This window comes from Acanthochromis polyacanthus, chromosome 2 (genome assembly GCF_021347895.1).
Source record: "Acanthochromis polyacanthus isolate Apoly-LR-REF ecotype Palm Island chromosome 2, KAUST_Apoly_ChrSc, whole genome shotgun sequence".
NCBI classification, from domain to species: Eukaryota; Metazoa; Chordata; class Actinopteri; family Pomacentridae; genus Acanthochromis; species Acanthochromis polyacanthus.
In genome coordinates this window covers 42,243,284-42,264,082 of record NC_067114.1, presented here as the reverse complement: position 1 = coordinate 42,264,082, position 20,799 = coordinate 42,243,284, and the positions used below count along the sequence as shown (strand labels likewise).

The 20,799-nt window shown below is 39.2% G+C and overlaps 1 protein-coding gene across 8 annotated transcripts in view; it reads right to left on the bottom strand.

Moving 5' to 3' along the window:
• Nucleotides 1–20,799, bottom strand: part of nav2a (neuron navigator 2a) — a 301,077-nt gene that overhangs the window by 94,401 nt on the left and 185,877 nt on the right. For all 8 annotated transcript variants that reach the window (XM_051959975.1, XM_051959995.1, XM_051959978.1 and 5 more), the window contains 2 exons: nt 15,529–15,581; nt 472–544 (listed from right to left, as the gene is read on the bottom strand). In XM_051959975.1, coding sequence (XP_051815935.1) covers nt 472–544; nt 15,529–15,581 — 126 coding nt within the window. The remainder of the gene's footprint in view (nt 1–471; nt 545–15,528; nt 15,582–20,799) is intronic.

The following is a 20,799-nucleotide window of genomic DNA, read 5'->3' as shown; positions in this document are numbered from 1 at the left end:
ACATTCAGCCTAATTTGCAGTCTGCCTTTAGCTCTCTGATCTATTTGGTTTGCATTTCCTTGGAGTGCAAGATGTCGTGTCACAAGCAAATACTTGAAGACTGCTGACTCCATTGATGTTTGTATTAGCATTATTACCAGCACTATTATTCTTCAACGCCTTTTGAAAACAATATATGAATAAGAGGTCAATAAGCATCATATTTTTTTAATGTAGGCTAAACAGCATTGAGCAGTACTGTGAGGTTTCTGGTTCATTATTTATGTGTATGTTATCACTCCTCATCAAGCCTACACGTGTTTATGTGAACTATGTCGGGTTTTCTGCCTAAAGAACTTCTTTAATACATCAAGCTTCACTTGGTCACCTTGTCTTTCATAGCATGAGTTTAGTTGAGTAACTAAGTCTAACCTGAGCTAGTTTCATGGCTACATCTCTGTCTTTTCTTCAGTTGAAAGAAGTCCAGCTTACCTTCTGCAGACAGACCCTGGATGTTGACTCCTTTGGCTGCCAGGAAACTGAGGCAGGCATCGATGTTCTCAATCTAGAGAGAGAGAGAGAGAGAGAGACACACAGCCGTAAGACACTGCACATATCCATTCAAATATGCATATTTGTGTAATGCGAGGAAACGCGCTGGTCTGTGTTTTGCATGCTTCTCCTGACGGTACAAAAACAAAACTGGAAATGAGCATTTCAAATCTAGAGAGGAAAGTTGGCAGCACAGAACGTACTAACAAGACAGAAGAGGTGCTGAAGACTAACAATGACAAAGAGTATGTCCTTCAACAATCGCTCCTTTGATGCAGATGGACCAACAAATAAATGAGCTGTGATAGAAAACTAAATCTGTCTTTACATGTAAACACTTATTTCATGTTAGCATGCATCCATAGGAAATACAGAAAAGTGCATACTTCTGACTATCCTCTAAATGTGTATTAAACAAAATCTTGCACCTAAATCTGGATTTGCACTAAATTGCACAATACAGACATTTAATTTTGGATTATTTGCCTTCAATTTAGAATATTTCCAAGAATAAAGGATGGATGTAGCAGTAGCATAAAAAAACAGATGATCAAATTTTCAGATTTATCTCATGGTATGAGATTAGAGTTTTTTGGGTCTCTTCCAAATTTCAATACAATTTGAGATATTAGAGCTGTACAACAAACAAAACTCAATTTATGTGCTACTTCTTGGTGCAGTAATGCAAATATAGCTATTGTTATTTATTACATTGTATACTTGCATTGATTTTTTCTAGTGTAATTTACATTTTTACATGTTACGCTTATACCTTTCTACTTATGTTTATATTTTAGGTTTTTCTACTTGTGTTTTTCTTATAGTAATCTACAGATTGAATTTCTAAAACTTTGAATGGCAGCAGCTGTAACCTCAGCAATTTCCTCTCTTGGACCTAAGACGCATTACTGAATCTGACTTTCTGTCAGATACAAAGACCCTACTAGTGTCGAACAATAGCAGAAAAGCTTTCTACAAAACTTGGCCATTCATACTGTGCTGTGCAATCTGAGGAAGTAATTTGGCCACATGGTAACACGCCCAAAACACCATTCAAAGCGAGCGCACGCTCGTCACTGGAGCTACGGGGAGGTCAACCATCTATAGCGACTCTCGGTTGCTATGACAGCAGCCCTGGCAACCTGAGCAGACTGCTGAGCTGTCACTGGCCTGTGAGAGGATTTGATAGGCAGACAGGCTTTGTTTGGAGACCATGTGACCCATTATACACAAATCTGCCGGCTGGCGCATGTAGTCATAAAGTAAACCACACAAAACAAGTCGTCAAGCGGAGTCACATCAGGTGGGTGATTGTGTGATAAAAGTGCTGCTGTCGTCGATGAGCAAACATGCAGGATCCTGCATCAATGATATCAATACGGCACAGTACAGCTCTCCTGAGTTACATATAGAGTCACACTGTACCAAATCTGCAGAAGTGGTCCTTTCAGCAGAGCAATTAACGGAAGAATTGTCTGTAAAATGGACATTATGCACCATGCACAAAGGTTAAAGAGGTGCTAAATCTTCTTAGAATGACATTCATTACACGGCAGAGCAGATTTACAGCACACTGAGACTAATTCTCTTACAACAAACCCCCTTTTTGAAAATACAGCAGCTCAAATATAACCTCAAAGCAGAGGAACCGCAGAGCAGTGGCGTCAAAATACATACGAAGTGCGTCTTTAGAAACGCTTCTGCAAGCAGGAGGGTCCTGTTCACTTAAGATTAATGACATGATTACACTTAATATGCACCGACTAAATATAGCTTGACCTACAACTCCCACCGTGATTCTCCAGTCGGGAAGTTTCCGGCTGTGAGGTGGGAAGCTGAAGTAAAAACTCATTTACATCTGCTTCTATTAAAATATGTCGACGTCTACTGGCTGCACATACCTGAGGCAAATTCAGTACGCCAATAAAACTGTAAATCCAAATTAACTGAGGCAAAGTGGCCTCCTCTACTGATATTACATCCACTGCTGCTACTCCTTTATCTGTAGATAGAACCACCGCTACATTTATAGTACTTACACCCATGACGCATTTAGTAATATCCACTTTCATATTAGTTACACCTACAACATTGCTACTATTTACAGCCCCTAACATGAGTCTTAGTTACATCTGCTATCATGCTTTTATCAGTTGTACCCACAGCTGTATGAATAGTAGTTACTTTCACGACTATATTTTAAACCCTCGAAACTTCCTGAATTATTTCCAGTGTAATTTTACAACCTTAATGTAAAAGCTCTTATCTTGGACATAAGAACTAGAAATACTTTCTGTATTGTGCTTGTTTGCAGCCTTTTCTTCCATCATTTGATATAACAATTCTTTTAACTATTAATCCCAAGAAATCAACACCTGATGATGCATGTCACTGATGTCAATCTAACATTTGCAGTCACCAGTTTAATAACACCAGCAACATTGATGGAAAAAGCCTTCTAGCATCATATTGGATTCTATTTAACTGTTGACGTGCAGTGAATTAGTTTTGTTCGGGTTCAAATCAAGCTTTTGTTTCACAAAAACCTTGCTAACTCAAGCAAATTCCCCCCATTTTCTGTATGATTAGTGCACAATTATGCATTTTAGTTGCAGAAACTCGCCTTGATTTTAAGGAAAAACTTATTTTGCACTATGAAATTGAGATATTTGCACGTCTCTGACCATAAAATCTTGGCAGTAGAGACATCATTTCAGAAATCTGTAGAGCAGATTGTTTGAAACCTGAATGTGATACTATGACTTTAGAAACTGTGCTTTGTGCAGAATCGAAATAAATGCAACTATTTCATTCACTGATCCCTTCACACACAGTAGCCTACTTGCAGAGGTAAATGTTTGCCTTTCCTCCCTTGCGAGTCATTGCAAAGCAAATCCATCACTGTTTATTTTTCATACGATGTTGGACGCAATGTCATGTTGGGCAATGTTGCAGAAATTTGGTGTCAATTCAAACCCAAATTACTATTTAACACAAAAAAGCACCTAGCATCATAGAAAAGCGCAAGTTCTGTTTATTTTGATATAAAGTAGGTCGATGTCATGAAATTATTTTTAAATCAAGATGCAAAAGCGTGAAAATGGTTGAGGAAATTTGTAAAAATATTACTATTCAGTCATAATGACATTACTTCAGAAAAATGCAATAAGCATAAATACAACATAACATTAACATACTACATAGATATATCTACGGATACAATGACTGCGTTGCATAAACAGTAACAAATCTATAAGATAGACAAACAGCTGCATGCAGGTTGTAACTCAGATTTAATTTGTTGTAAAATCTAATTATTCTATTTCACGCAGAGAAGTAACTAACATCGGTAGAAAGGTAAAGCTGTGCAGTTCTTTTATTTCATATGTGCTTCGCTGCAATAAACACTTAAACACAATCAACTATCAACATCTTCTATAAGATGCACTTGTTACCAAGATATAATTAATGACATAACTACATAGCAATTAATGACATGATCACATATAATTGCATTCACAGCTTTACTGCCACTACTGTCTTCCATAGCCAGAAAATTTACTTTTTACATAATTTATCACATAACTATCCATGGCTATTATTGCCTGATTATAAATGACTAATTCCCACATCATCACAATAAATAATAACTTTGTATTACTGTATTTCACTTTATCATTGTAATAGTTACTCATAGCAAACCTGGTTTACCAATCCACAGTGCACTTCATGACCACTGCAGCTGTCAGTTGAAGTCTGCTTAAGTTTGCTTATTCATTACTTGGTCAAGGAGGCCAAGGAGTTGATTTGTCTGCTCATCTGTCTGTTTGTTAGCAACATTATTTAAAAACGGACCAATGGATTTGGATGAAATTTTCAGGGAAGGTCAGAAATGACAAGGACCAAGTGATTAGATTTTGGCAGCTTATAGTCTGGATCCACAGATTTGTTAAAGATTTCCGTATCATTACAAGATACAAACCAAAGCTACGTCAGCTGCCTGCTGACAATCACATGATTGCCATCGTACTACAAATCGGGACTTGACTGTGAGAAATGATACAAGCAGGGTTCTCGCCAGCGCATTTCAGGCCCGTTACGCTGTCAGTTTAAAAGATTATGCTGTGATTAGGGCTGCTACGCTGTTATTTTGACAGATAACGCCATGTGCGTTTGTTTTTATCGAGTGGGTGCCTATCCAGGTTAATTTATGTCTCCCCACCTCAGCCGTACTTTCCTGTCGATTGACCCGATCCTGTCTAAAACTAAGAGGGGCTTCCAATCTCGGGGTTACAATTAGCATGTCTCGGTTGTTTCCGTGATGCCATGTATTGTAAATAGTGACCTAAATCACGAGCATATGGAGCATCTGCGTGACGCTCATTGATTTAATGAAGGCTATTGCACATGCGCGTGCGGGAGGACCTGCCGTTACGCTGCAAAAAAAGTCCTGGTGAGAACCCTGACAAGGAACAATTGATTAAATTGTGGGAGTGTTTGTTTGAGTCCCATCAATTCCCTCCACCCGCGATTTGGTATCCGTACAGAACATACACATGCAAAACACGCGCTAATTTTGTTTGTGGGTACATCTTTATTAAATGGCCACATTTTATGGTGCTGTGATTTCTGCATTTCGGCCGTCAAATGACAAAATAATTGAACAGCCTTGGTGGAGTACTGTGCTCAGTGTTTTTCTTGTTTAGTAACTGCTTTACTTTTTATACATTTTTATATATTGAGGTCATTTGTTTGAGGAGGGCCAGCAAAATAAGAATTCATTTTGTTTTGTTTGACAATAAATTTCTTGAATCCTCTTGAATCTGACACTGCTGACAACCAATCCTTAAGAACTAAAGCAACTACTAACTCCATCCTCTATCAGAATATTTGTTACTGTATTTACATACTTGCTGCTGCTACACTAAATCTACTCAGTTTAAACTCCAAACTGTCTGAGTCTTGTTAGGGCCTGAAGACGCCAACTGACTTCAGGTCAATAATTGAGCTGAAACTGCAGCGCTGCCCCTGCTGTCATGTCCGTGACCTCTGCCCCGAGAAACAGCTGTTGGCGACCGCGACATATGTTGTCGTTCGGAGGTGATACAGCTGAAAACTTCACAACAGTAGGAATCCAGACTATGCCCCTCTCCGAATGCCACAGACCCCTAAAAATAAACCTGCAGGAAACACCCCTCTAACCCCAGAGTCTTTCTTTAATATATCGGGCCCCAAACTTCTCTTTGGTGACTCAACCGCTCTCCTGTTGCCCTGAATTCCCTGTAATAGCTGCAGCTTAAATAGCATCAAGCCGTCAGAAAATATGTTTGAGTGAGATACCCCATCATAAACGCCAGTGCCGTCCTGCTGAGATGCGCCCTAGCCACACCTCTCAGGGCGGTAAAAATACTGAAAGCACTTGCTATTTAAAAGCTGTGGGGACAAGAGCTTAGCACAGGAACATCATTCAGTGATTATCTGACATTCTACCCAGTCCACTCAGTTAGGTTTAATTGTATTACAACTAGAAATTCCTGGAAAAACATCATTAAGTATTCCTTAATCATTACAAATCACTGATCTGTCAAAGATGTTCAGTAGAATCCATGAGGTAGCAACAAATGAGTGTTTTCCAGGGTGTTCTAGTTGTGTAGGAGTTGAAGAAACTGCTCATGTAGTTACAACATCCCTACATTTTCTCAAGGAAATGACTAAACCATCATTAGTTGCAGGCTCTTTGCTTCAGATCATGCTGTTTATCATATGTTTGTGCAGTAAATAACCAGAAAAACTTGACTTTAGCAACAATAGGAGCGAAGAAATTCAATGTTTTGCACTAAAAAAAAAAAAAAAAGTAATTTCCACTTTTAGAATTCAGTAATTTCAATCATCTGCCAGTTTCCTTGACAGCTCTCAAGATAAGATTGACGCAAAAGCTAAAGTGTACATGACACCCACACAGAGCCACCACATGAACAGGAATCTATGGATCATCAGAACAAAATACATCTAAAAACAGGCAAGTGGCCACAGCCAGCACTGCAGCTGTACACTGAATCTCCTACCTGCCTCAAAGTGTGATCAGCTCCTGCTCTGCCTGTCTGGCTTCACCTCAGTCCATCCAGGCCACTGTCACCTCCTGCTCTGCAACAGCAGCAGCTCAGGGCCGGTCAGCCAGCAGCCCTCTGAACAAACACTTCCTCCCATCACAGAGCTGCTGCTGTTGTGTGTGTGTGAGACAAAAAGAGGGAGGGAGGGAGGCAGCTCGAGGGAGGGAGCGTTTGTGAGCAGGAGCTCTACATGTCGAAAGCAGGATTTCACTGATAGGAGCCTCTGAAGACTGATACCGAGGCTGATATTTTTAAATCAAAGCCAGATTTTCATGTCAGTATTTAGTGTTTTGAACCGAACCTTATTTTTGTCTTCTGAAACAGAATAAAGGGAGGTAAAGTCTCGACGTAATCTAGACTGACTGTAGGTCTGTTAAGTCCACCAAGACAAGGTCTGCAAAAATAACCTGACTCATGTAAAGCTTTGCCTTCATCCACACTGACATAACACACATTTACACTAATTTAATCAGATAGTTCTGGTTTATCACATAAGGTAGTTCAGAGTTTAGCCATCTGTCTACAAAACCTTCCTTGGAGATAAAACATCACCTAAGTGCACCAAAATGTGCAGACAATTTAGTACTGCACTGCCAAGTATGGAAGGTCAAAGCTGAACCTGAACTTTACGTCAGAAATTGTGGGTGGGAATTTTACTTTCCCCCTTCCAGATATGTTTGACCAACCTGAGGTTTTAGGCACTACCTGTCGGATTGTTATCTGTATCTGTAGCCTGTTTGACTTCATTTTAGTGATGCACTTGTGTTTCCAGGTGATATTTATCAATTTGATGACAATGGTATTCCTCTTACTGATCAAAATTATGGGTAAATCTATAAATATAATCCCTAAGTTGTAATTAACAGTAATTATTCTTCAAAAGATGAATCCGCTGAACCCCAAAATCCACCAGTGGGTTTAAAAAGGGATGTTATCTTTAACAAAATCATTAAAATGATACCTTTTAATATCCTTTATCAGAGCCAAGAATTGAAACCCCAAATCCAACCAGTAGGTTTAAAAGGGGATGTTCTCTGTAAAAAAAAAAAAAATCACCAAGCTATACCATTTAATATCTTTTAACAGATCCACAAACTGAAAAAACAAAGAATTGTTGACTTTGTAACTTTTCAGTGGTCCTTAACTTATTCTACTGTGACATGAAGGGAAAATCTTAAACCTAAGCTTCAACTTGTGATTTTTCAACAAAATCAGTTCATTCTACATGTCACATTTTTAAAAGATACCAATAAACCATTTATATTAGCTAGATCATGTAAAAAAAAAAAAACTAAAATTTTGCATTCCTCAGCCTAATCGTAGAGCCATCAGTGACTCAGCTGTGACTAAAAGTCCAGTGATTTAACATTCAGGGACTTTTCAACAGAACGTGGATGAACTGCAGGCTGTGTTTACACACAACAGACAGGAAACTAGTTTAAAAACAAATTAAAAATCTGAGTAAGAAAACATGTAGAGTTGCCATTTCCTTTTTGCATTATTAAAAACATGTGATTTACATATTTCTTCCAGGTCTTTGGGTTTTTTAGGATTTAGGACATTGTAACTTCGCTGTACTGCACAAAAGATATATTTGAGTTCTCTCCACCGCTAGCAATGGTTGTGCTGCTTCCATAGGACTTGTGAAAAATGAGTCCATAGTGAGTAAAAACATGACAACAGCAAAAAATGCCCAAAAAGTGCTCTGGTCTCAGTGGGTTAAATCATTTATAAATACAGTATTCAACGAATAAATCCTGCTTCTCTGCTCTGAAGCTCCTCCACACTGTTATGAACAACACCAGCGCCTGATATCTAACATTTCACAACAACCTAATATTGGCCCCGGCATGTTGTAACTCTGATTTATCCGACTCTAATGTGACCACACGAGCTTCGATGCCGAAAGCTGTTTGTCATTTGACTTTCTATCCGTTGGGTCTTGTGGAATCTTTGCTCATAATAACATGTTGTGTCAGCATGTGTGTGTCTGTATCTGTACTGGTGTGTGGTTCCCAGTGTCAGCGTTCGCCCACACATACTTTCACCCTCTCAGGAGGTTTCACAGATCACAGCTACCAGCCCACTTGCAGAACTTTGACATCTACCTAAATAATTCTCTCTATCCCGACAGAAAAAATGTATGCAGAGGCTTCGACACCTCAGCGATGTGTTGGGTTTTCGCTGCTTATTGACGAAGGAAATGACGCACCAGCAGGTATAACGCACACAAATCAAGCAGTGTGTTCTGTTTTTAGCATTTTTGTGTTCACATCTGTAAACGGGTTGTGTTCAAATCTTCTGCTTTAATCATATTCAAAGATGTTCCCTCTTGCTATCTCCTCATAAAATTAACTGTAATGTTTTGTGTCCTCGGGCTGATGTCTGCTTTCACAAATAAAAACTAGAATTTCCTCTGGCTGCATCAACATCTCCCCGGCGAAGTTTAAACAGAATAATTGAGTCAAAGCGGCTTAATTTGTTGCTTTAAAAGCACATTTGGGTTCTCTTTGATTTTTCAGAATATATTTGAAATTTTGTTTTCATTTTCAAAGGTCACATTTTTCCAAGTTTAAGGTTCCCGGAACAAATTCTCATGAAAACTGTTGAGTCATTTCTCCAATGAAGAAGCTAATTGTTAATGTAACACATGACTTCCTCATGCAACAAGTGAGCACAGTGTATGCATGTTTGGTATGTGTATAATATTATAGAATGCCCTTGTTTAAGTGTTATTGATGCCTGTTTTAATGTTGTACAGTTGCCTTTCTTTATAAAGCACTTTGTTACTCCAGTTTTGAAAGGTGACAAAGAAATAAATGTAATTATTGCGAGAATAAAGGGTGGACAAAATAACAAGAACATCATTTTGCGTTTTATAGGATCAGTTCTTAAGAAAACAGCCGACACAGGGAGCTTTGGTTGCAGGGCAGCTGCATAAGGCTGCATTATTTAGTGTTGAGTTTCTATTATTTTGTCCACTGCTGCCGGTGTTTCCGTTGGTCAGCAGCCTTCACGTGGACGAAAAACAACCTTCAGGGTGAACGAAGGTTTTCGTGCCATTTGAATTAAAGATTGGGGGTTTGGGTTTGTTTGGTTGCCTAGCAACAGCAGCTGTGATTGCTCAGTTCTTTTCACTGCATCATGTGATTAAGTGAGTTTCTGACCAGATGACATGGTCGGGGATTTCTGTCTCAAACACACATAGCAAAGCAACCGCTCCCTTTGATTAAATACCAACCAGCCTGTGGAAGCATTAATAAAGCATCCGTTGGGTCTCTTCCAGCTCACCTGTGTTTGGCTTCAACTTCTACAAAAACACATATCTGTCAAAAAGCAACCACAGACCCACTGGTGGGAATCTGTCTAGATTTCTGATGGAGTAAAACAAAAAATACACTCAGTGTGCACTGCATTTCTATTGTATGAAAAGAAGCGATACTGCAACTGAGGGCTCTATTGTACAACAAGTTTACTGCACAAACACACACGGGTAGAAGAAATATATCCTCATTTAACATTCCTCAAAGGCTGATGAAGTTTCCTCCAGTATGAGTTTCATTAAGCTCATTGAACACCTGGTCTTACTGGTTTCTACCTGTATAGCTGTTCAGCAGTCTAACTCCACCTCTCTTCAGTTACAATAGATTGTAGAGAACAAAAGAGTCCAGCAAGTAGCTTATTAGGGCTGCAGATAATAGCTTAATAAGCTCCCAAATGGGATAAAAACAAAAGGTAGAAACCATTTCAGCAATATAAACCCAAAGTCCTTCACTCTCGGTATCTTCCTCGGTAGCCTGGAGAGAAGCTTAGTCTAAAGAATTAAAGCCTTTTCTGTGATATTTTTTAAACTATATATAATACAACTATGGGTGGAAATTGAAGAAAATTACAACTGCTAAAGCACTTACAGTTAAGAATTTTTTGAGTTGGTTCATCCAAATGATAACACATACATGTACTCATTTACACCATGTAAATCTAACACAGACTGGTGGTTTTGTTAGGCCTTATTTTGAGCAATGGAGGTAAAAGGAGTTCCACATGTAGTGATCAGAGCACCTTTGAAGCCAACAGTTTTCATTTGAACTATTTTTTAACAGTAAAAAACTAGAACCTGACCAATATTATCAGCTGATAAACTGTCGGACGTATACAAGGGGTCCTCTGTTTACGATGTCCTCGATCTATGGTGTTGAAACTGGTACTGAAGGGGTCCTCGGTTTATGACATCCTACGGCGTTTTGTCGTTACATTGGAACTGGCTACGCTTCGTGGAAATAGTTGGCAGGCGGAACGGACAAATACTTTATCAAGCGACACTAAGAGGAAGACGGCTTTGTTTACATATGCTGGTAGTACAATATTCATGACTTTTCCGAAGAACTGACTGTTATCGTGATGCACGTCATGCTAGTTCCATCTTATGGCGAAAATGTCACGCTGTAGGAACGGAACTCCAACTTAAGTCAAGGACTCTCTGTATCGGTATTGACATATATGTTGTCCAATATACAGCAACATGAAAATGTTGTTACACAACATAATATATAAAAAAGTGCTTGTGATAATTTAAAAACAGCACTGTCCCATACTTTTGTCTCGCAAAGCGACTCCAACCATTGTTTGACACTCCGAACACTGTTTGCAGCACATGTAGCAGAGTATTTCATCACCACTGAACAGTCTTCGTGGTCATTTGCTAAGTATTCTGTGAAATACATTGCTGGAAAGTTAATAAGCAATGACCCCATCCTTTTCCCTGTCCATTTCAATTCTAAAATATTCATAAACAATATCAGCATCAGAATTTATACTCCCAAAGAGCAATACAGGCCTGAAAAATCCAGTATCAGTCAGGCTTTAGTCAAAACCTCTTCCAAGTTTCAAGATTTCATGCTCCTATATAGTATAGGTAGTAAAACACAATGAAACTGTTCCACAAAGCCATATAATAACAAGACATTATTTAAAAAAGAATAGAATTAAAGAAATATTAAAAGATTTTAAAGTGGATTGTATCTAGTTAGATTCTATCCAACTTGAAAACATCCTTCAAGTAAAACATAAAAGATTTTAGAAGCACTGAATGAAATGTTTGTCACATTTTGGTAGATTTCTCATTCCTTGGCAGGTAAAATCCAGTTAAAAACAGAATCTTCTGCTTTAACACGGAGCTTGTGTGGGCGAGACGCCCCATGTATGTTTGTTTGTGCATCTCCTGTGTGGTTTCAACAGCTCGGTGTCAAATCAACACTAAACCCACACAGACAGACACACTCAGAGAGGCCGAGTGGGTGGCACAGGAATGACCCCACGATGGGGGTCCGTTTAACGAGGATGTGACAGTTGTAAAAACAGACGCTCACTTCAGCCTGGATATGCTAATCAGCCAGCGTGAGTGTGAGGTGAGAGTGCTGCAGTTTATTCCACTGACGGAGCTTATTTCCATGTTTATTCGCTCAGAGGCTGAGGTTAAGTTAAGTGGTGGTAATTGGCAGCAGCTTTGGAAGCTTTGAGAGTTTGAAAGGAATGAAATCAAGTGCAGCAAAAGTGGCTCTCACACTCCTCTAAACCAGCTGCCAAAAAAACTCAAGACCTGCATGTGTGTGTGTGTTTGTTTTGACAGTACTACAACACACAAAGCAGGCATTTGCATAATGACGGCGGCTGCACCTGCCCTTAGCACCGCTTCAGTGCCTCAGATTAGCTTTAAAGCTGACAAACCTACTGAGATTATACACAGAGATTCAATAATACACACACACACACTTACTGCAACATCTGAGCGTATCCAGCTAAATCAAAGACGATATTTGACAGCTGCTATCCAATAAACAATTCACGCTGCATGAGTGCACACTATAAAACACACAGCCAGATTCATACTATATCTTTGGCACCACTCGATTTGTCTCCGATGGAACCTGCAATCTTGTCTTTGAAATCCAGCTGCAGCGTTTGCAGAGGAAACAGAGGTTGGATGTGAGAAAGCCGACACAAGATGCTGATAACAAAACCACTGAGAGACGTCCAGACCAAACCAAACCAAAAAGAGCAAGACGCTCAATTACCGGTGACTGGGGGGTGTAATCAGGACTAATGGGGAAGGCCTAAATGATAGTGAGTGGGACAGGAAGTGCAGAGGGATGGGAGCCATTTTCAAGTGCAATTTAGTGCAAATCTGTTTGACCTGGAGGCTTTGCAGAAATTTCAAATATAAAAATTACATGTTTTAGGGTTGACTAGTTAATGGAATAGAAATGAATTAAGTTTCGTTGATTCAAAAATGTATCCATGAATCAAGCAGGAGATCAGAACCTGCTCATGCTAACACTTGCTGACAGGATTTTGTAAATCCTACAACCCTAAAGGACAGCTAACAGCTGTTTTCTGGTGATGTTAATGGTTTGTTTACAGTAGTAATATCTATAAACAGCAGTACTGCACATCACAGGAAACAAGTTGGCACAATAAGTCTAATTCATGGTTTCTGCCCCCCTGTGCACAGATTTATGTCGACTTTGACAGCAAATATGCACACAATTCCACTACAGCCTTGATTATACTTCCTTACATGCACACAGACTTTTGTGGACAAAAAAGATGCATAGTTGCTGCTAATATACAACTTTTCCTGCCTGCGGGAGTCCACTGGGAGGACTCTGCTCCATATGTTGGTCATATCTATGTATTCCCTGCATAATACTGCAAAGTGTAGTCACCACGTGGGCACAGATTCTGGGCTTCACGCCAAGGTCCTTGGAATTGTCTGCAGACTGCAGATGACGAAATTGATGTCATGTGGACACTTGCATACCTGCAGACGTGGAATGTTTATCACTGGCTTTCTACTACAAATAGGGCACTTGTGAGTCTATGACAAACACGGACAAATGGCTCCTAAAATCAACCTCAGAAAAACACACGGGGATCCTGTGGATGTTTCTGAAAGGTTACCTGTAACTTTGGACTTTTTACATGACATCACAGCAGGTTACACAATGGAGTGTAGCGCTTATTCCTGAGGTTAACAGAGTGTGGACATAGCACAGGACATCTGGAGAAATTAAAGCTTCCCACTGTGTTTCGACTGAAAGTATACACAAACTAAATCAATTCAAAGTCCAGCAGTGACTGCTTCAACTTGTTGTATAATAAGTTATAAAGATGTGAATGATGGAGAATCTCCTTGTTTCTTCTCACAGCAACTGTTTGTATTGATCTCCAGCTATTCTAGTATGCACATGGAAGTTTGCTGATAGGTCTGTAAATAACAGACAGGGATGGCGAAATTTATGCCACATGTATCTGAGAATACTTGTGGACATGCAGACACAGAAATCGTGAATTGGCCTTGAAGACCTCTTACTTTAAACCAGGGCAGACCACTGTCACTTCAACTGTTGGTATGGTAATCACATCACAGAAAATCTCCATAATTTTACAGGAGTAACCTGATAGGGACTGACTTGACAATAAAGTGACAAATAATTATGAGAAATAGTTGAGTTTAAAGATCAAGAAAACCACTTTTGCTGTTCTAGACTTTGCATGTGCCACACAGCTTCTAACAGATGAATGGATAGTTTATCTTAGGTTTAGTTTACTAGTAATAGTAATGTGATTTTGCAGGATTATTCTCACTACAAAATTAGGCACCTTTTCGATGATAACTGAAAATAAAAATTGTGCCATCTACTGTCTTATTGGTAATTAGCTTCCAGGAAATTGTAACAAAGTTTGGGTCAAACAGACATCAGGCATTAACTAGTTTTCTTTTCTCTTTGCTTCAGGAGAATAAACAGTCTTATCAGGCGAAGAAGCTAAACATGCTCATATCCCTAAAGACATATACAGTCAACCTTGATTATTATTCATATGTCTTTGTCAAGAACCTGTAATTAACCTCTTTCACTGAACACACTCACAGCTGGAGAGAAAAACACAAAGTTTACTGATGACTAATGTCAGGCTCAGTGAAGTCACACAGCCTTGAGCTGAATTTGCTGCAAGGTTCAGGCTTCTTCTCTATGTTTGCAGTAATGACACATTCATATCAGATCCTGGCTGATACACTGTGGGGCTATGGAGACTTTTCTGCATCTTACCAAGATGTAATTAAATCAGAAACAGACCACCAGGAAAACATGAACATACAGCACTCTAGAATTCTGTATGAACAGGACGCCCACACAGTAATCTGGGCCTAATGTGGGCATGTATGACAGTCCAGGGATCAGCTGTGCTTTCACCTCCTTCTGAGTTGTTATATATGGGGTGTGTAAGTCTCTCTCATTCTCTGCTGCTCTGAGAGGCTTCCTTAGTCTGGCTGGTGGCCAAAAATAGCCCCCTCAGCTGGCACACTGGCCCAATTTACGACCCATCACATTCAGCGGAGGGCTGCGCTGCCTCGGGATGCTCAGCTCGATTCCCACAGAGAACGCAAAACTGTGAAAACGCTGGAAATGCCACCAGCGCCGTAAAAGAGGAAAGGAAACCCCGTTCACATAGCTGCTAAATGTCACCGAAGACAAAAAACAAAACATAACTGGCTGGAAACATTGTCTTTGTCATCAGTGTTTCCCATCTGCTCTTTCCTCTGGAGGATGGGAGGAATGCTGTCTTCTTTGCAAGTGTAATAAGATGTGGAACCAAAAACCAAAGCCTCTGATGCTTTCAACTGAACGCCAACAGCCAGAAGTCAGAGCCAGAGGTTTTACAGACGGCACCCCGCAAGACCACAAAAGTAAAAATAAATGGACCGACTATTCCCTTTCCACAACCTTCTTTTGCAGTCGGTGGGATGGGACATTAAAGCATTCTGTCACTTCACACAGACGCAGGTAAATTTCACTATGTCCCACAAAAAACAAACTTTACTCACCATCTGAGAACGGCTCTTGGGGCAGCCATTGATGTCGTCAATCTTCTCATTGGCTGAAGAGGAAACGGAAAGACAAAAGAAGAGATAATGAAAACTGTGATCAGTTCATGTAATCCTCTGTTTTATTCCAGTGGAGATCCCAGACTGTGTCCCAGACTGAGTGAGGAGAGCAGAGGTGTTCATGCCGTTGACTGCGACACCCCCCCACTCCTGTCCCCACCCGCTGAGACATGAAACACTATCTGGTCACAGCAAATGGGAACGGGGCCGCTGGGGGCCCGGCCAGGAGTGTCGTGCTGCTTTTTTTTTTTTTCTTTCAAAGGAGGCATGTGTGTGTCCATTAGAGGCCCAACCCACAGCAGCTGAGACACGACCGTCAGATCACAGCTGACAACTGAGCCAACAGCACGGACTCCTGCGTCAGGAGGCTCGCTGGGGCCCACGGCGCAGCTCCACCTCAGGACCACATGCTGCACTACCTACACCACGAGAAAATACTGTGAGGGGAATAAAGGGAGGGCATTTTAATCTGTTCTTTTCAGCTTCTTCATCCAACTGACTGCAGACAGTTTTTAGATCAATGGCTCCCAAATATTTGAGATTGTGACCCTATATAGCACACTTATGCGGGTTCTGGTCACGTATGTCCATGTATTGTAAGTAGTTCAAACAAATAGTGATTTTCACACATCGACAGGTTTGAAAAGCAGTTTGTCTTTTATTTCTAAAAATCAATCAAAGCAATCTATCAAAGCTGCAAACTGTGAAAAAAGAAAGAATTGTTGGATTTTCAACTTCAACATCCAGTCTATTGGAAAACTTAACCAACTCTAAGCTTAAAATTACATTTTATTCTCTACATCGCATTTACAAATTTGCCAAAAATACACGACAAAAATTCATATACTTTTTGACTGAACCGCAGGCTGTGCTTCCACAGACAATGTAGGAGACAAATTAAAAATGTTAAATATCTTTATCAGTATTGGCAACACCTACATGCACTTGGAAAATGCTGCAGATGTTGATTCGGTGTATTTTTTTTAAAGGTTTTGTGCTAATTTTTCGACTGACAGCTGCATTAACTGAATGGAGACTAGAGGCTTCACTGTAAATATCCACCTAGCCAACATCTACTACAGCCAGCGTTTGGGTAGAATTTTATTTATTTAAGCGATAATTACAATATTTTTACTGTTTAACAAATATTTACATTGATATCACATCAGAAAGCATTATTTTACTCCTTTTATGCTATTTCCTTTAAATCAGCAGAATTTTTTTTACCCAAACCAAGTTTTTTGTAAAGTAAATAATTAAAGTAAATTTTCATTTTTCCAGTTTTATGATTTACAGCATTGTAAGTATACTACGCTAAAGTTCTCTCTACTTCTAGTCATGGATGTACCGTTTTCGCAGAGGTGCTGGACTTCCCCAAAGTGAGCGAAGAATACCCATAAAACTGCTTGGGATTCAGAGGGTTAACTTTCCAGTTCATCTAAATGTAATACTTCATAGTGATTTTTTTTTTAAATAATGGGTAAAACATAAACGTAGCCAGTTAGATAAATGGAGGAAAACCTGGTGTCAGAAATCCCCTGCATGAGGTCAGCGATAAAGATGATGTATGTGGATTTTGGCTCTCATCTTTTCTTTCCCTTATAGTTTTCATAACAAAAAAAAGCCAAATTCCAAAATAGACTCAGCACAAATGAAGCGTGAAGACATTTATCAATGATTTAACACTACTACTGCTGACTACGGTTTGTGTGCTTCCTGAAAAAATTACACTCTGCAGACACCAGCACCCACAGGAGGCGGCCACTCTGTGATTTCAAGATACACATTTAAGACTAAAAATAAAGTGAAAACCAATAAACAAATATATTTTGTCTGGTTTCCTTGTGCACACCAAGAGCCTGAATGAACAGCTTCAACCCTGCAGTCAGACTGGAAACTGAGGACAAAGCCGCAGAACCGGCTGAAATTTAGACAGATTATCCTTAAGGCTGTACATAAAAACTTGGTTCTAACCTCAATCTGCAGCAGTTCCTTTTTCCGAACTCCTGACCTTGAGCGTAAGTTGCTAAACAGGTGCCACATCCGCTCGGTTTGACCTACTGAGGCTGCTCCGGTTTCACCAGCGAATGTGTGCCGTGAGGTTTTTCCCCAGAGGACGGGAGGCAGCAGGCAGAGAGGCCGAGCTGAACAGGTGAATGGATGGCTCCGGTTTGAAGCTGATTTAATTTGAGAGCAGAGCAGCAGTCAGCTGTTGGCCTTTGGGCATGCTTTCTACGTGGGCTTCATCAACTTTTTCAGGAGTACGGGTGCAATTTCAAGAATGCAAAAATCCTTTCAGAGAACTGTGGAACCAACAAAGTTCTCTCAGGAGGGAGGAACTTCGTAATGGATATTAACCCTTTAAGCTTCAGTCAATTCCAGCCGTTTTCAGTACAAAAAATCGCTAATATTCTATTTTTAAATAAAAAAAATTACGAAAAATACGGGGAATATTGGACGGGCATCGCGAGGTGCATTTCCTTGAAAATGACCGATTCGGGGATTTTATACCGACTTCAGGACATGTTTTGGATAAAATAGTTTACTGGCTTGTGTCATCTGGATGTAAAAGGTTGGATTATGGCCGTTTTTTGTGGATTCTTTTTTGTGTGTGTGTAATAATGAACCCGGAAATGTGAGTCGCGCTGTGTGCGTTGAAGCCGTGTATAGAGAACGGATGGATGAATATTCGTTTTTGTCGGACAAATGTGTTTTTCTCACCCGCTGTAGTAATCGCATCTGAAAGTGGTTTATACCGGCGGATTCATGAGAATCTAAGCTTTCCATCGGCGTATAGTGTTTGTATAATCGTGTTTGCAGCCGTCGGACATTCTTGAAATTCCTATGCAAATTAGTAGGTGTACCGCCGGCGGTACACTGAAGCTTCAGGGAGCATCAGGGTCATGACTAAAGCATGATAAAATGACACAGATTCACCAAACACAAGCTCGCAAGACCATCTGGTTCAATATAGTTCCATGGTAAAGAATAAACACAATCTTTATGGCATTTTCAGTCTTTCTCCAGCACCTATTTAAACATCACAGTAGTGAGTATATAAAATATTACTATGAAATAAGTCAGAGTAGGTTTCTAAAATCAAATTAGATCAATACAAATTTGAACTGAGTTCCTTTGTTGGCCAGTAATCTGTTCAGATTTTGTCTATATGACTGGCTCAAATCTTCAAAATGGGCTATTTAAAAGAAAAAAAAATTCTGAAATTGGATTTAATCACAAAATTGATCTGATCACACCTTCAATATGTGTTCAGAGCTTTTTAGTAAGAGTGGGATTCCTGTGAACCAAAAACAAAACGGGATTATCTTAAGTGGATTTCAGCAACAAAATGCATTTAAACTTAGAAAATGATCAATTAACAGAACATTGTATCAGCCAGCATATATACACATTTATTCAAATTCTGCTCTTGGTGTCTGTAACCATTACAGTGATAAAGTAGGAATCACTGTACATTAATGTTAATAAATGCACCTCCAAAAGGAAGAGCTTCAAACAGCTGGTCTCTCCACAAACAAAAAGCTCTGAGCGCCTTTTTTATAAGAAACATGCTCTAAATATTCAAAATGGATTTGTGAAAAATGCACTTTTGTTTGTTTCTGTGTATTTGTTGAGATTGAGAGGAGGTCTGACTGATTAAAAGAAGCTAATAATGGAAGAGGAAGTATATATTATTTGTTTTCTTTCTCTTCGTAAGCTGTCTTGTTCTTTACACAGCTACTAGTCCACAGTGTGATATTGTATGTAGTCCCATTTACAGCACCAGTGATCTTAGAAAGTTAGTATTTAAATCAGGACGATCAAACTGAATGTTGATTTAAAAAGCTGACAGAAAAGGAAAATGGATTACCTGATCCTGGATAGCAAAACATGGGATTTTTGAATCAATACCATTGAGATCCAGATTAAACTTTCTGGTCAACTCGATGCTAATATATTCCAAGTAAAGTCCAACTGTATCCCAGAACAACAAGGTCATTTACTCTACAGTCCTTTTCTCAGCTGTCCAGGACTAAATGTTGCTGCACTTGAAGAAGCTACATTCCTCAGCTCAAAAAAAGGCACCAACAATTGTGAATGAATTTCACAAACGGTGCTGAAAATAGCCTAGAATGAACTACAAAGAAAACAAAAAAGGTCATACAGTATGAGAACAATGACGCTCCTCATAAAACAGGAAGCAAAAAAAAAAAAAAAAAAAGTGGGTCAGAGAGAGTCGGTGACATGCTGAGTCACCGGTCAGCTGGTGTCTGCCTGGTTCAGCCCGGAGGCAGACGAAATGACAGACTGAGGACGGCCAGACGAGATGACAAGACAGATGACGATGATGATGCAGGAGGGCGAAGGTCAAAAACAGAGCAGCAGCAACAACAACACATTTCATGGAAATGTTATGTGAACTGCTGTTGAGTAATGATGAACTTTTCAGCTATGAGGATCATAAGACTTCTGAAAACATAAGTGGATCTACACAAAGACAACTCTGGAGACTAGTTCTATTAGTTCCTACTATGACAACAGCAATGTCACAGTGATTATCATAGAAATAGTAAAGTTAGACACTTTAGTTAAATGCATGTTTGAACCAAACTCTTTAAGCTGCAAATATTTCAGAGAGTTGAGTTGGTGTAATAATGTTGCATCTTTATATTGTGCATAATATAAACTCAAATTTCTGTATTAATTTGATTTGAAGTTGAGATAACTTCAAATCTAATATAAACTCAAATTTCTGTATTAATTTGATTTGAAGTTGAGATAACTTAATAAAATTGGCTTGATAACCTAATTACCTTCGCCTTGAGGTCAAGATGTCAAGCTCCCTCTTCTACCTACTTGTGACTAAAATAAATTTAGATTTTTTTTCAATTTACCAACTTTAGAACTTATGTTCATAATTATAATTAAGTATACATGATATTTATGAAGTCCCTCTAAATTACATGAAACAGCTTTTTTTTGTTGTTTTTTTTACAAGTAATCAACTTAAAATTTGCATTCACACTACCAATTTTTAAGTGACTGGTAATTAAAAATACTAAAAATAATTAGTAATTAAAATAATTGAAGTGGAAAAGCTGATTTCCCTCAAGATAGTTTTGAACATAATTCCATCATAAGTTGTTGTAACTCCAAAAGATTGCTGCAAATTGTTGAGTGCAATTTTTGTTAAGCCAATACAGATCTTTA